This window comes from Aspergillus multicolor, assembly GCF_047715735.1.
Source record: "Aspergillus multicolor strain CBS 133.54 unplaced genomic scaffold BDW74scaffold_10, whole genome shotgun sequence".
Lineage (NCBI taxonomy): Eukaryota > Fungi > Ascomycota > Eurotiomycetes > Eurotiales > Aspergillaceae > Aspergillus > Aspergillus multicolor.
This window is the reverse complement of record NW_027395961.1, coordinates 135,745-148,878: the sequence shown is the minus strand read 5'-3', so window position 1 is coordinate 148,878 and position 13,134 is coordinate 135,745. Positions and strand designations below refer to the sequence as shown.

The following is a 13,134-nucleotide window of genomic DNA, read 5'->3' as shown; positions in this document are numbered from 1 at the left end:
CGGAGATCGAAGTCACCAACGTCCCAGCACTGGGCGAGGAAGAGACGACATAGCGATTCATCTCCTGGTTATTCTGTATCCTCATATTCGTCTAGAGAGGGATCGCGGACACGATCCCCTGAAAGAAACACCAGGCGAAGGCGCCGGGAGTCGAGTCCAAAGGAACGGGGACGGACGCGCGATATCTCGCGCGATGGGAGCCGCCGCACTAGAAGCCGCAGTCACAGTATGGATAAAGGACGCGTTGTAAGAGGAAGGCGGTCTCTGACGGCTGAGGATATCGCACCTGTTCGAGGCTATGCCAAGGCAACGGATTCGAGGGACCAACCCAAACTGTCTTCAAACGAACGAGTGGGCGCACAGAGGAACCACGTTCCACCACCGCGACGCGAGCGAAGTCTCAGTCCTTACAGCAAGCGAATTGCTTTGACCCAGGCCATGAATATGGGTCTTTGATATAGCAAAAGTGTTCGGCGCGTATTGCATGGGCTTCGGGGGCAAGGTTCAGGAGCAAGGTTCGGGAATAAAGCGCATAGATGGTCCTTCATTATTAGTATGTATACTATAACCAACTTTTATGTCATTGCAATGCATGCCTTCAACGCCGTTTCCATGCTTAACCCAACGTGAGCGCCTATAAACAATACGCGGAAAGCGTGGCCAATCCCCTGGGTATCACAATCATGCGAAATCATCATCCTCGTCTACCTCCTCCCTTTCTCGAACATGTATGCCTTCCACAAGCATCTCCCCTTCAATGCCGACTTCCTCTCCTTGCTTGTCTCCGTTGGCGCTGACTCCCTGCGCTTTAGCGGCGCGTTGTGCTTCTTCTATCCGCTGTCTCACAAGCTTTGCGATGGCATTCTGCGTTCTCACATTTAAAATCTTCATCTTCTCGTCCAGGTCTCGCTTCAGATCCCAGTTAGGCTTTTTTGGCTGCAGTTTGAAAAGATCGATGGGCTGGTCCGCATCCTCGTTGTTTTTGGCTTGCTCGGCAATTTCTCTGGCAATTTCCTCCGCCTGTGACTCTAGTGTGGTTTGTCCTTCCGTCGGAGCCTGGTCGAACCCGAGTTTCGCTCCACGGGTTTCCGTATCATAGTTCCGCCCGGAAAGGTACTTTTTCGTGACATCCGGTACGTCAGTTCGAGGTTCGAGCTCTTCAGCGGTTTCTCCAGACGCTTCCGACTCTGGTTGCTTTCGTTTCAGGGCTGCAAGTTTCGCGAGACGTGCTTTTCGATCAGTTGCGGCTGCATCGAGGGAGGCATGATTGGACGCCATATTGTTGGTGAGAGGTAAGACAAGGCGATGACTTGAGCGGTTTTATGAGAGCCTAGGCTTCCAATACGGCGGTCTCAAGTAAAGCCTATTTTCTGGGGGTCGTTGAAGGTGGTTGAAGCTCAAGTTTTGGAGTGGGACTACTCAGAGTAGGTATTACTACTACTGGCTTTGTACGGAGGTACCGTAGTGGCAGCCTCATGCGCCACGGGTCAGGACCCACCAGCCACAATCCAACAAAATTTTTGAGCGTTCTGTATATGATTATTGCAATCCATTCATCCCCTCCGCTATTCGTGCCGTTTTTAGAACTTTCAACGAGCTGGGATCGCCTCCAGTTGACTTATGTGTTCGAACAAGCACATCTGAATGTTGTTTTGTCCACCTCGATTGCTACCATCAAGTCTTCGCGCCAGGTCACCCTGCTGTTCGGCGGGACAGAGATTCCGAACTGCGCTTCATTATCAACGAAGGACACTCGTCGCAGGATCAACGCTCTTCAGCAAGGATGTAGTTAAACCGGATACTCCGGCTACAGAAAACAACAGCGCCGGTATCTGGAATTTCGCAGATCCTGAAGGTCCCGTCACAAATGACCCTTCTACAGCAGATGATTTCGTTTCCCGCGCCTTCGCCGAGGACAATCACCAAGAAGCCAGTGTTGTCATAGCGAAACCTGGTGACTGCAGGGTTATTCCCTCAATACAGCCGTCCATCAATCCAGTGCGCTCAGATATACTCCTCACTTCGCCGACTGCCGTGAGTGGCGTACCTAGACGAATCATTGAGCGGTTCCATTACGATGTTGATGGAAACAAGCACGTCCGCGAGCAAATTCTGGATGACGAAGTACGGCAATGGGATATGGAGATCAGAGCGAGGTCGTTATTTAGTGATGGTTATAAAATCAAAAAATGGAGACAATGGTTCGCCTCTATACGCGAAGCAAAGGAGACAGGCGGCGCACTTCCGACCATACCGACGTTAAGAGTCTCTGACCGTCATTTGATAACAGCCTTGGGTGCGGACTCCAAGGAATCTTTTCGCGATGCTTGGGACGGGTTGGATGATGGTGATAAAGGTGATTGCTGGCATCGCTTGTCGCTTTGGTTGGCCTGTCACTCTCCCAATTCTCTACCAGAGTTTCTACAAACTACCTGCCGACATTCATCCCGCAAGCCGATTTTTGTCGCAGTTGCAGCTTGCGTACAATATCTGCTTAGCTGCTTCCCTGCCCTTGTGGGCCCGTCACTTGTCCTGGAGTGTTTGCACCCAGATAATTGGCCTGTCGCTCTGCTGCCCCAGCGGCCTGCTCGACTATATATCATGTATGCAGGTCGCGACGATGTGCTTTATGCCTGGAACCTTGCACGCGAGAGAAGGATAGGGATGAACCCCAACACAATTCTTGGTTTCATGAAGCGTTTTACATACTTTAGGGAGGTAGATGCCGCCTTGGAAGCCATCCAAATGGTAAAGGAAGCAGCACATCCTCAATTCCCCATGGAATCTGACGAGGTTGTTCGCCATTGCTGCAAGCTGCTAACGATCGACTACATTGTGGATGATGGCGGCGGTCGCAAATTTCGCGCTTTTTCCAAGCTGCTTGAACTTGGAGTCCCGCTCACTCGAGACCTGATGAATGTTGTTTTATCAAACGCATTGAAATCAGACGAGCCAAACGTGGCACAGGTTATACTAAATCATATGAAATACGAGGGGATAGAGCCTGACGCGTATACTTTCATGGCGTTACTGACAAATGCTGTCCGCGTTGGAAATGATGAACTCTTTCAATCTATGTTCCAAGAATACCAGGTTAAGAAAGAACTGCAGCGCAATCCTTGGATCTTGAGCAAGATACTTCACGCACATTTCCTCTACGTTGCCAAGGGGGAGAATCTGGGTGAGGGTTCGAGAACAATTTTTCACTCCATGCTTGATATGTATGGGCGGTTACATGACGTCTCCCCTCTCAAGGATCTCCTCATCCTTCCTCAGACATACGTTCAAAAAGTCGACAACGTCACTCCGCCTTCCGCAGTGGCTTTATTCATAATGATTGCAACATACCTTCGGTATCAGACGAACATGGCCAAGGTAGAAGATATTTATTCTCGCTTTCGGGATCGGGTGTTGGGAGGTCACGAAAGTATAGCTCCGCTCGCCGCAACCGAGCATACTTACAACGAATTCTTGGTGGCATTTAGAGCCAGCCCTGCAGGGTTTCGGCCTGCAGTGCGCGTCGTTGAAGATATGCAACATAGTTCGTCCTCCCCCATTATCATCAAGGCCCATGGGAGTGGTGAAAACAGGCAGGTTGAACATACCCCTGCGACTGTGCGGACATGGACTCTTCTCATGAGCTGTTTTGTGTTTAACAAACAACCGCATGCTGCTGAGAAGGTGCGAGTAATGATGGACCAGCACGGAATCCAATACAATATTGATGCCTGGAACATGATCATCAGCAATCATGCCAATTCGCAAAATGTTCCTGCGCTTGCCGGAGCATTCAAGCAGATGGAGCGCGAAGGAATCCATCCAGACAGTTATACACTCAACCCGTTGCGTTACCTCAGAGATCCAGAGCGCCTCTGGGTTGCTATTGATGAGCTGGACCGACTTGAATCTCAACAGGGCGTACCGGAATTTGGTCGTGACGACAACTACGGAACGCTACTTGAAGAAGGTCTTCAAAGATTGAAGGATAAGCCTAGGGGGAAAACATGAATCACTCAACGCCTGCTTGTTTATTTTGGATTATAATGGTTTTATTGGTGGTTTCTTCGGCGTCGACAATGGGGTTTTAGTATCTAGACAGGCGTCCATACAGCATTGGGACATGGGATATGGGGTATGTAACTATATGTATAATAGACATTAGTAGTGTATATTTATCAATGATTGAAAAGGATATAAATGTTCAGATAATCTTATAATACAACGCTTTGATTCACACAAAGACCATGTCAACCAAGAACGCCAGGCTACTTGACATGTTTTATCTTCTTGAATCATCAAACTTGTCCTATTCATCTCACTTAACCGCCGAAGAAAATTGAGACCTAAGCATTAACCATATAAGAATCACGGCTTGCGCTTGAGAGACCCGAACTGAGGACTTACAGCCATTAGAACACAGCATATACTGACGTACGGGCTCAGCCGTTCCCCTACTCGCGCGCATTTCCAGAAGATACCAAAGAATCTTTTATTTGTCAGTTAGCAACCCTTTGCAATGCACTTGAAGTTACTTTCTCACTCACCCGTTCTGGTTGCGGTCCATGATTCCGGGCATGATCGAATGAGCGTAGGCGCTCGTGCATATTATGAGCAGAAAGACGAGAAGGAGGGACTGAAAGTTGAATAGAGCCGACTACAAGTTTCGTTAGTTCATTTCAACAAATAACTCCGGTCAACTCTTATTTCAGGAGCTCTTCGTCTTGACGGGCCTCCTAGGTTACGGTCATTACTCTCAACTTACCATCTTGACGGCACAACGGAAGGTTTTGGCACCCCCCAGATTTGAATGATAACTGCTCGACACACACTGAGCGCGAGAGCCACAAGAACGAGTCTCACGAGACTAAACTTGAATCCAAATCGTACTCAGTTGATATCGAAGACAGGTTGCTCTGCAACACATCAAGCGTTCTGCCGCCATGTCCGTCACCAATCGCTCTCACCGCCGGCGCGCCGCCCTGTTCACCGCGGCCTTGCAAGACCCGGCCCTAGCTATAACATCAAACAGGATCGCAAGGTTGCCTCCGACTCAGTCTGACGCTGTTCCATCGCAACAGTCATACGGGCTCTCTGGAGGCTCAACCAGGACCCTCGGCTCCGGAAATGCTCCTAGGGGGCTTGCTCCTTGGCCTTGGAAATCTCGACAGATCAATACCCTGATTAGCGCTGGTTATCAACCCGCATTTGAACCCAGCGCTGCTTGCAATATTTCCGAAGAAGACGAAACAGGATCTAAAATAAAGAAGAAGATGGCCGAACCAAGAGCCCGTGCCGCTAGGCACAAGGGTCAGATGAATTTTCCGTCTGAATGTTGGTTCTCTCTTATCGGTCTCGTGGTGCCTACATCATGATTTCGAAGCTAATCGCGGCTCTAATCTAGTGCGTCTACTTCTCTTAGCCTACGGAGATCCAGCCCCCCATCCGTCGTTTCCCTCTGAACCCCTCCCCGAAACTGTACGTGTGCTCGATGAAATAGTCACCGACTTCGTGTTAGAGATGTGCCACGGCGCCGCGCAGCACGCAAACTACTCGCGCCGGCAAAAAATCAAGGTTGATGATTTTCGGTTTGCGCTGCGACGGGATCCGAACAAGCTTGGTCGTGTGCAGGAGCTGCTGCGTATGGAACGCGAGCTGAAAGAAGCTCGGAAGCAGTTCGATCAGAACGATGATCAGGTTGGCAACCTCAAGGATACTACTGGGAAAAAGGGCCTTGAGGACTTAGATGATGACGGCAAGAAGTCAAAGGGTAAGGGGAAGAGGGGCGTTCGACGGAATTCAGATGCCACAGAGGACGCTTCGACGGTGAAAAAGAGGAAGGTTTAGGGGGAGTCTTTACTACTCACCTGGCTTATTATTCAAGGCGTTCCGGGTTACGCTTCGATATCCACTTACTACATGACATACTATCTGCATTGGGCGGCGTTAGATTCGGGGCACTTATTCTGAGACCATGCAATCGATTTCAGCTACATGTTCCAGCCGTAAAATCCCTAGATCGTGCCAGATAAAGGTAACCTACGTCTTATATCGACCCAAGGATTAGGATATAGTGTCATTCATGTACAGCATCTCTTTCAGTTCATAGCCCATCATTTCAAATAAGGCCAGACTCCCATACGCCGCGGACTTTTTGGTTTCTCATTCCCATCGTGTCGTTTCTTTTGCTGTTCTCTCCGCTGTGCCCAGATTCTTCAAATCCCAATCAAGCCGAATCACGCAGGCATAATCCAAGGAAAAAATCGGTGAGGATAGGAGTGGTTTGGAAGACTCTTTGAAGCACCCTAAGCACATGACGGGAAGGCGAATTGGGGTGGTTGTAAGGAGAAGAAATGGCGCCCGAGAACAGCACAAAGAGAAATGCAAAAGGTATCTTCATAGTGAATTCTAATCCTTCTATGCGCGACCCTCCTCAGCACCCCGCTCTTGGTTGCGCTGTTGCCCACCACGGCCTCCCTTGCCTCGCTGGTTACGCTGGGCACCGCCCTGCTCTGCGTTACCAGACTCGCCACCCAGAGTAAGCTGAGCAGTCGCCAGTCGGTTGGAAAGCTCCATCTGTGTGCGAATGGTGTTGGCCAGGTAAGAGACCACCAGAACGTCTTGAATGTGGTTGTTACTGGGGTACAGTTAGCAGATAGGTCTAATATCACGAAAGGAGTGTCGTACAAGTCACGCTCAATATCAGCGGGCTCAACTTTGGGAGCCAAGGCAAGAGCATTGAGCAAGAATTGGCCCAGTGCTGTAGAAGCGGGAGCCTCCTCGTCCATGACCGACTCGACGTATCGAGAAACCCGGTCAATCATACCAAGAACCTCTTCAATCGCACGCTCCAGAGCTTCAATATCGGTGAAGAGCGAGGTAGAACGCTCCTCCGAGTCCCGAGCAGCAGCAATGGCCTCCAAACCACTCTTCTCCGCTTCGCCGTACCGGATCTCGTGAGGGACAGGAATAAAGGCGGCACTGTCGGCGGCCCTCTCGGCGGTCACACCGACAGGGGCGGAGATGTAGGCACGAGTCTCAATGTCCTTTCCAGCTTCGGTAGAGACTGTCAAGTGAACAGCAGGGTGAGGCCATGTGCCATCGCCCTGACCGCTGTAGAAATTTTGGATCAAGGCGGAGAAGGTGTTCAACTCGGACGCGGTAGCATACCAACCCACTAGGACCTCCCGAGGGTTCGCCTTGAGATGCAGGGCAAGCATCTGCTTCTGGTATTCCATGTCCACCTCGACCTGGTCGGTCGTCTCTGTGTGTCCAACAGCAAACGTGCTGCGAATTTCAACTTCGGTGCCATCCTCAGACCGGGTTCCCAGCAGGGTTCCAATGACACGTTCCTGATCAGCGTTGCGGCGAAGGGAGTGGTCGAGGATCGAGAAAAGGGCCTATGACAAGAGGTCAGCGACACAGTGCGTGATCTTCCATAAACAGAGGGGTCGTACCTGAGGCTGGATAACAACGTTCAAGGGAGCAGTTGTTGGTGCAGACCCCGCCAGGACAGGACCCAGAGGACGGGAAAGGTGCAGAAAAGAATCTGATTCAGCCATGATCGCGGGATGAAAGGGTGCAGAAATGAATGGTTGGCCCCTTTGGAAACGGTTGTCCTCTGCTATCGCTGATGCTGGGAGTGGAGTTTTCTCTTTAACCCAAATCTTCCGGCCCGCTGGACTTCGGCGGCGGAGGTTCTTCTGCGAGGCTCAAATTGTTGTGCGCAGTCCGGATTTCGCGCTAAGATAAGATAAGAGCATAAACCCGAAAATCCAGCACCGCTTTTCTTGCTGGACAACCCACGGAGATTGCGCTGCAAAGTCGATTATTACGAAATATGCCTCCTCCAAGGGGTAGAGGCCCGAGAGGGCGCGGTAGGGGTCCGGTGAAGCGAAGGGGCCCTGGCTTTACCACATCTCGCATTGACAAAACAGAGTAAGATGGAGTCAACAATTGCGTTGGATACACTATCTAACAGCTTTACCCAGGTCCGAGAGCTCTTCTGCCGAGGAAGATCAAGCTGGAGATCAATTCGAAGATGGGTTGCAGGTAGAGGGTGTCGATGACGATTTATCCGATAGCGACGACGACGACGACGACGTTCAACAATCGGGACAACCATACAATGAACTGCTTCAGTTGCTCCATGCGACTACAGAGACCAGAGGCCCGGCGCGCAAGAAGCGGAAGACAAGTCATCTAGATAGGGACGATGCCAAAGAGGTCCAGAAGGGTGTGAAGACGAACGCAGATGAAGAAGAGGAGGAATTCCTGGACGCCGACCTGCAGCAGCAAGAACCGGACGAAGAAGCTGATATGGAAGAGGGAGATATGGATGTGCAAGAAGATAGTGACTACGAGAATGGTAGGTTGCGTCGTTCTCTTTTTAGAATCAGCCTCTGACCTGGCAGAAAATGACCCGTTCGATTCGCACTTCTCAAGTCCGGACGAGACCGAGCTTTCTCAGAAGATCAAGGCCGCGTCGGAGACCAAATGGCGGAACGCGAAGAGAGAGCTTTCTGGAGGATTAAAGATTTGGCGTGCGGTTCCGGACTGTGGGCAAGATGACGTACCTTTGCTCCCAGCGATGAGGAGCATGTCGAGTGTCAAGGTTAGTACCTCGGCCACTGTGAGCAACTCAGTGTTAACGGGCTACAGATCAAGAGAAAGCTCAAGGCCTCTGTGAACGAGCGCATCCCCAATCTCAACGGAAACACCCAGCAGATCTCTCCTTACATTTTTGACTACCAGGATGTTCTATACGGCGCGCGAACCGCATCAGAATCTGCGGACATGCGAGATCTGCTGGCTGTGCACGCCACGAACCACGTACTCAAAACGCGAGATCGCGTACTTAAGAACAATGCCCGAGTAGCAAAGGAGCAAGATGCCGACCTTGAGCTGCGTGATCAAGGCTTTACCAGACCGAAGGTCCTTTACCTCCTACCGACGAAGCAGGCCTGTGTCCGGGCAGTCGAAGCCATCACCCGATTTTTTCAGCCCGAGCAGCAAGAGAACAAGAAACGGTTCATGGACACTTTCTCCTCGGCCGATGACCCATCCTGGGATACCAAACCGGAAGACTTCCGAGAGCTTTTTGGAGGAAACGACGACGATATGTTTCGACTTGGCCTCAAGTTCACCCGGAAGACACTCAAGTTCTTTACGCAGTTCTATACTTCCGACCTGATTCTCGCCAGTCCCCTGGGATTGCGGACTATTATGGACCAGGCAGAGTAAGAGATCCCTAGGACTAACAGTTGACTATACCGCTAACTTTCGTAGTGCTAAAAAACGAGACCACGATTTCTTATCCTCCATTGAAGTGGTCATAGTTGACCAAACCGACGCACTACTCATGCAAAACTGGGACCATGTCACCTACATCCTGAAGCACCTCAACCTCCAGCCGAAGGAAGCACACGGTTGCGACTTCAGCCGCGTCCGAACCTGGTACCTGGACAACAATGCACGCTACGTTCGACAGCTGATCGTGCTCTCCTCGTTTATCACCCCGGAGATCAACTCCGTCTTCTCGACGCAGATGCAGAATGTTTCCGGGAAGGTCAAATTCAATCCAAGTTACAACGGCGCAATCTCAGAGCTGCCGCTCCCTGTCCCTGTCAAACAAACTTTCACTCGCTTTGACTGCCTCTCGCCAGCTAAAGATCCGGACGCTCGATTCAAGCACTTCACTACCACCATTCTATCCACTCTAGTCCGCAACATCACCACCAGTCGCAACAAGGCCAGCACTGGGGGCACGCTCATCTTCATCCCGTCTTATCTAGACTTCGTCCGCCTACGCAACTACTTTGCCACATCCCAGCAAACGACTAACGTCTCTTTTGGCGCGATATCCGAATATACCGAACCCCGCGAAGTCAACCGCGCACGCTCCTACTTCATGAACGGTCGCCAGTCAGTGCTGCTGTACACAGAGCGAGTGCACCATTTCCGCCGCTATCAGCTCCGCGGTGTTAAGCGGGTTATCATGTACGGTGTCCCCGATAACCCTGTCTTCTGGGGCGAGATCGTGGGTTTTCTAGGTCTGGATCCGGCCACCGTTGTTGAAGCTGCCGAGGGAGGGGTGCGCGCGTTGTTTTCCAAGTACGATGCGCTGAAGCTGGAGCGGATTGTCGGCACGAAAAGGGTCGGTAATATGTTGCGCGAGAAAGGTGGGGATACGTTTACTTTCATGTAGCCCTATTTGTACATATAGATATTAGAAGCCAATGCCGGGGGGAGATCTAGACTACTTGCCTACATGGAAGTTACGATACCTTTTTAGCGGATCGTCTGCGCGGCGATCACTGATCTTCTCTGTCTTAGCCTTACATGTCGCTTGTATAAAGGTAGATCGAGATCGAGTACTTCGAAGCACTTCCAACTGGCGCCCGCAGTACCGTCTACACCACAAGTGCTGGCCGTATTTGAAAATGTCGCAAGCTGCAAGGCACATGCATATCCGGCGTATGAATCCAAGCCCTCGACCAAGGAAATCAGCATGATTTGGTAATGATCGAGTTCACGCGACTTGCCCGGAGTCCGTCTAGTACGGAGCAAGTTCGCCTCCGCTAACCGGAGTTCTGGCCGAGCTCCCTCAACTTTTTTAGCCGCAGTAAGAGAAGTTCAGGCTACGAATTTTCTCTTCGCCCTTGTTTATTGTTCAGTCAAACAACGATATAGGGGAGGAGCTGAGTTACTGTTATCATATTTTTTGACCATCTGCCCTTTCTATACGAGTTCCTTTTTTTCATCTTGACGACTAATGACCTGGAAGTATTGACCGAGGCCCGAGTCACGATTTGCTTTTTTCTTGACTGCAGCCTATATTTCAGTCAAGTCTTGTCTGAGCGTCACGGGAGCCTCAAAGAAGGACTCATATTCTCCCGGGTACCCCTCGTAAATCTATCATTTCCACGGTCTAGATTTGCGCTCCCCCAGATACCATAGGATAACCGGTAATGCCGGGTTCGACATCTGCTTCGCCTCGACTAGGCGCTTCTCTCTCTCCGGCGCATCTCGAGAATGGAGAACGAACACCGTTGCTGCAAGCAGGTAATGGAGGAAGGTCGCCGTCATCTTTACCTTCGGCTTCACCTGTGTCGCCATTACCATGGACTAAGACGGTGCGGGACACTGCCGCCGACATTTGGCTCCAGGGCAAGGGAATGATCTTGGTGTTGATGTCGCAGTTCTTCGGCGCATCGATGAACTGTATGACCAAAGAACTAGAGCTGAATGGGAGGAATGGTGAGGGGTTCCAGCCGTTCCAGGTATGTCTTGTTCTCATGTAAACCGCAGATCGTAGGGCGTCGGATTTGTGTCCATAGTAGAAGGCTGACTCTTTCAGATCCTCTTCGCCCGCATGTCAATCACGGTCACAGCCAGCTACTTGTATATGTGGTATGCAAAGGTGCCGCAACCGTTTGGTAACCGCTCGACTTTTCCTCTCCTTCTTTGCCGTGCGATCAGTGGCTTTATTGGCGTGTACGGTCTCTATTACTCCGTTCAATACCTGCCGCTTTCTGAGGCGACGGTGCTGACTTTCCTCGCGCCGATTCTGAGTTGCTATGCTTGCTCCATTTTCCTTCCCGGCGAGATCTTTACACGCAAGCAGCAGTTGGCTGGGTTCGTCTCGTTGATTGGTGTCGTTCTAATTGCACGACCCTTTGCTTTCTTGCAGCCTGCTGCTGATGCGGACCTGATCCAATTGAAGAAGGAAGCAGACCAAGACCACCGCGTCATGGCGGTGATCATGGGAATGATTGGTGTTCTCGGTGCATCATCGGCATACGCATCGATCCGAATGATCGGACAGAGGTGCCACCCCCTGGTTTCGGTCACATATTTTTCGCTGGTGACAACGGTTGTCTCTGCGATTGCGATTGTAGTTCTACCTTCAATTTCGCTAGAGTTGCCCGGGACACCGTTGGAATGGACTCTGCTCATCATGCTCGGTGTCTGCGGATTCCTGCTGCAGTTTCTTCTCACTGCCGGTCTGTCATATGTGCCTCCGCCGCCGCGAGTACGAAAAATGCCTGCGCTTCATCAGCATCACAACGGAGAGGACGGTGATTCGAAACCAGAAGCAGAAGCTCCCGCCCACTCCTCATCCGGAACAAAGGCTACCACCATGCTCTACACACAGATGCTGTTTGCGCTTTTTTATGACAGTGCCGTCTGGGGTAGTACCTTGTCCACAGTGAGTTGGATTGGTTCTGGATTAATCCTCTGCAGTGCCTTTTATGTGGCCACGGCTCGAGAGACCCCGGTACCAGCACATGCCTCTGAGAGTGAGGAGAACGCCGGGGAAGATACACGCTAAGATAGCGAAGTGGATGCGGTGCTAGATTCAAAACAATCACTGGCTTCTTCACTGCGTTGAAACTTTGGAAGCCCATTTCATTGTCAAAATATCCGACGGGGAAAGCATCAAAACGGAAAGGGAGTGGAGTGCAGGGAGCTAGCGCACGTTGCGCAGTTGAGGTAAGCGAGGTGGCGATTTGAGGATTGGTCGCAGGACAGTACTCTGGTGTCAGCCTTGGTATACGAAGTACATACGGAGCACTACCGTACACTTGGGTGTCTCCACAATATATACGATAGACACGATATGCGAAAAATGCATACGATTTGATGACAAAAATCCCTTCGATGAAGTTCCGCAGGTACACCGTTGATCCCCTCCAGCACCAGAAGAGTGGTGCTGTCACGTGTCACGGAATCGCCAAGAGCTCAGCTCCACTCCACTAATCTATTCGCGGCCTAGCCGCAATTCTATTTGGCGGAGCCAAGCCCCCCAAGCGTAAGCTAGCCTTTCATAGGCTTAGCCATTACTACAAGCCCCCACCACCCGGTCGATCATTGGCACCAGCCCACAGCGCCGCCGGCAGCCACACTGCAGGCCGACGTCATAGGCCTCACTCGGGCCACCGACTTCTCCCGAATCGCCGTGCTCCATGGGCTCGGGGTCGGTCGGTGCACCAATGACCAAGCAGAAGCTACCCCGGACGAAACTCATCAAAGGCTTGGTGGCTTTCTGTGGCTTCGAGCCATTGGCGAATGGGGTTAGTGTGTCCCTGAGGCCTCATTTGGAACCGACTCTCGAGATTGAGATGCAATGAAGTA

At 51.2% G+C, this 13,134-nt stretch overlaps 7 protein-coding genes across 7 annotated transcripts; 4 read left to right on the top strand and 3 right to left on the bottom strand.

Annotated features, from left to right (window-relative positions):
• Positions 1-465: 465 nt before the first annotated feature.
• BDW74DRAFT_12399 (CCDC12/cwf18 family protein) lies at positions 466-1,404 on the bottom strand. Its single transcript, XM_073722104.1, has one exon. It carries the CDS (start codon positions 1,276-1,278, stop codon positions 682-684), a length of 597 nt encoding a protein of 198 aa, XP_073584462.1. The 5' UTR covers positions 1,279-1,404; the 3' UTR covers positions 466-681.
• Positions 1,405-1,562: 158 nt separating this feature from the next.
• On the top strand, positions 1,563-4,142 carry BDW74DRAFT_151926 (pentatricopeptide repeat protein). The gene has a single exon (XM_073724278.1). The coding sequence runs from the start codon at positions 1,645-1,647 to the stop codon at positions 4,006-4,008; it is 2,364 nt and encodes a 787-aa protein (XP_073584461.1). The 5' UTR covers positions 1,563-1,644; the 3' UTR covers positions 4,009-4,142.
• Positions 4,143-4,365: 223 nt separating this feature from the next.
• Positions 4,366-4,576, bottom strand: BDW74DRAFT_177437 (uncharacterized protein; the record flags this gene model as incomplete). The annotated part of the gene is made up of 2 exons (XM_073728892.1): positions 4,366-4,486; positions 4,545-4,576. The coding sequence occupies 2 exons, from the start codon at positions 4,574-4,576 to the stop codon at positions 4,366-4,368; spliced, it is 153 nt and encodes a 50-aa protein (XP_073584460.1).
• BDW74DRAFT_12370 (putative transcription initiation factor TFIID subunit 13) lies at positions 4,376-6,005 on the top strand. The gene is made up of 2 exons (XM_073722091.1): positions 4,376-5,331; positions 5,402-6,005. The coding sequence occupies exons 1-2, from the start codon at positions 4,941-4,943 to the stop codon at positions 5,842-5,844; spliced, it is 834 nt and encodes a 277-aa protein (XP_073584459.1). The 5' UTR covers positions 4,376-4,940; the 3' UTR covers positions 5,845-6,005.
• Position 6,006: 1 nt separating this feature from the next.
• Positions 6,007-7,686, bottom strand: BDW74DRAFT_12354 (eukaryotic translation initiation factor 3 subunit F). Its single transcript, XM_073722084.1, has 3 exons — positions 7,455-7,686; positions 6,685-7,397; positions 6,007-6,634 (listed from the first exon to the last, which is right to left on the bottom strand). The coding sequence occupies exons 1-3, from the start codon at positions 7,557-7,559 to the stop codon at positions 6,415-6,417; spliced, it is 1,038 nt and encodes a 345-aa protein (XP_073584458.1). The 5' UTR covers positions 7,560-7,686; the 3' UTR covers positions 6,007-6,414.
• Positions 7,687-7,758: 72 nt separating this feature from the next.
• Positions 7,759-10,592, top strand: BDW74DRAFT_151921 (uncharacterized protein). The gene is made up of 5 exons (XM_073724277.1): positions 7,759-7,935; positions 7,989-8,365; positions 8,412-8,611; positions 8,659-9,236; positions 9,286-10,592. The coding sequence occupies exons 1-5, from the start codon at positions 7,838-7,840 to the stop codon at positions 10,202-10,204; spliced, it is 2,172 nt and encodes a 723-aa protein (XP_073584457.1). The 5' UTR covers positions 7,759-7,837; the 3' UTR covers positions 10,205-10,592.
• BDW74DRAFT_151920 (DMT family transporter) lies at positions 10,593-13,072 on the top strand. The gene is made up of 2 exons (XM_073724276.1): positions 10,593-11,279; positions 11,357-13,072. The coding sequence occupies exons 1-2, from the start codon at positions 10,968-10,970 to the stop codon at positions 12,329-12,331; spliced, it is 1,287 nt and encodes a 428-aa protein (XP_073584456.1). The 5' UTR covers positions 10,593-10,967; the 3' UTR covers positions 12,332-13,072.
• Positions 13,073-13,134: the final 62 nt, after the last annotated feature.

What these genes read in the sequence shown, in the direction of transcription:
- BDW74DRAFT_12354 (XM_073722084.1), bottom strand. Translation starts at nt 7,559, where the DNA reads ATGGCTGAATCAGATTCTTTTCTGCACCTTTCCCGTCCTCTGGGTCCT. An exon ending in ACGTTGTTATCCAGCCTCAG is followed by an intron (nt 7,398 to 7,454) that starts GTACGACCCCTC and finishes CTCTTGTCATAG; the next exon opens with GCCCTTTTCTCGATCCTCGA. An exon ending in GCTGATATTGAGCGTGACTT is followed by an intron (nt 6,635 to 6,684) that starts GTACGACACTCC and finishes ACTGTACCCCAG; the next exon opens with TAACAACCACATTCAAGACG.
- BDW74DRAFT_151920 (XM_073724276.1), top strand. Translation starts at nt 10,968, where the DNA reads ATGCCGGGTTCGACATCTGCTTCGCCTCGACTAGGCGCTTCTCTCTCT. An exon ending in AGGGGTTCCAGCCGTTCCAG is followed by an intron (nt 11,280 to 11,356) that starts GTATGTCTTGTT and finishes TGACTCTTTCAG; the next exon opens with ATCCTCTTCGCCCGCATGTC.
- BDW74DRAFT_151926 (XM_073724278.1), top strand. Translation starts at nt 1,645, where the DNA reads ATGTTGTTTTGTCCACCTCGATTGCTACCATCAAGTCTTCGCGCCAGG.
- BDW74DRAFT_151921 (XM_073724277.1), top strand. Translation starts at nt 7,838, where the DNA reads ATGCCTCCTCCAAGGGGTAGAGGCCCGAGAGGGCGCGGTAGGGGTCCG. An exon ending in TCTCGCATTGACAAAACAGA is followed by an intron (nt 7,936 to 7,988) that starts GTAAGATGGAGT and finishes AGCTTTACCCAG; the next exon opens with GTCCGAGAGCTCTTCTGCCG. An exon ending in GGAGCATGTCGAGTGTCAAG is followed by an intron (nt 8,612 to 8,658) that starts GTTAGTACCTCG and finishes AACGGGCTACAG; the next exon opens with ATCAAGAGAAAGCTCAAGGC.
- BDW74DRAFT_12399 (XM_073722104.1), bottom strand. Translation starts at nt 1,278, where the DNA reads ATGGCGTCCAATCATGCCTCCCTCGATGCAGCCGCAACTGATCGAAAA.
- BDW74DRAFT_12370 (XM_073722091.1), top strand. Translation starts at nt 4,941, where the DNA reads ATGTCCGTCACCAATCGCTCTCACCGCCGGCGCGCCGCCCTGTTCACC. An exon ending in GATGAATTTTCCGTCTGAAT is followed by an intron (nt 5,332 to 5,401) that starts GTTGGTTCTCTC and finishes GCTCTAATCTAG; the next exon opens with TGCGTCTACTTCTCTTAGCC.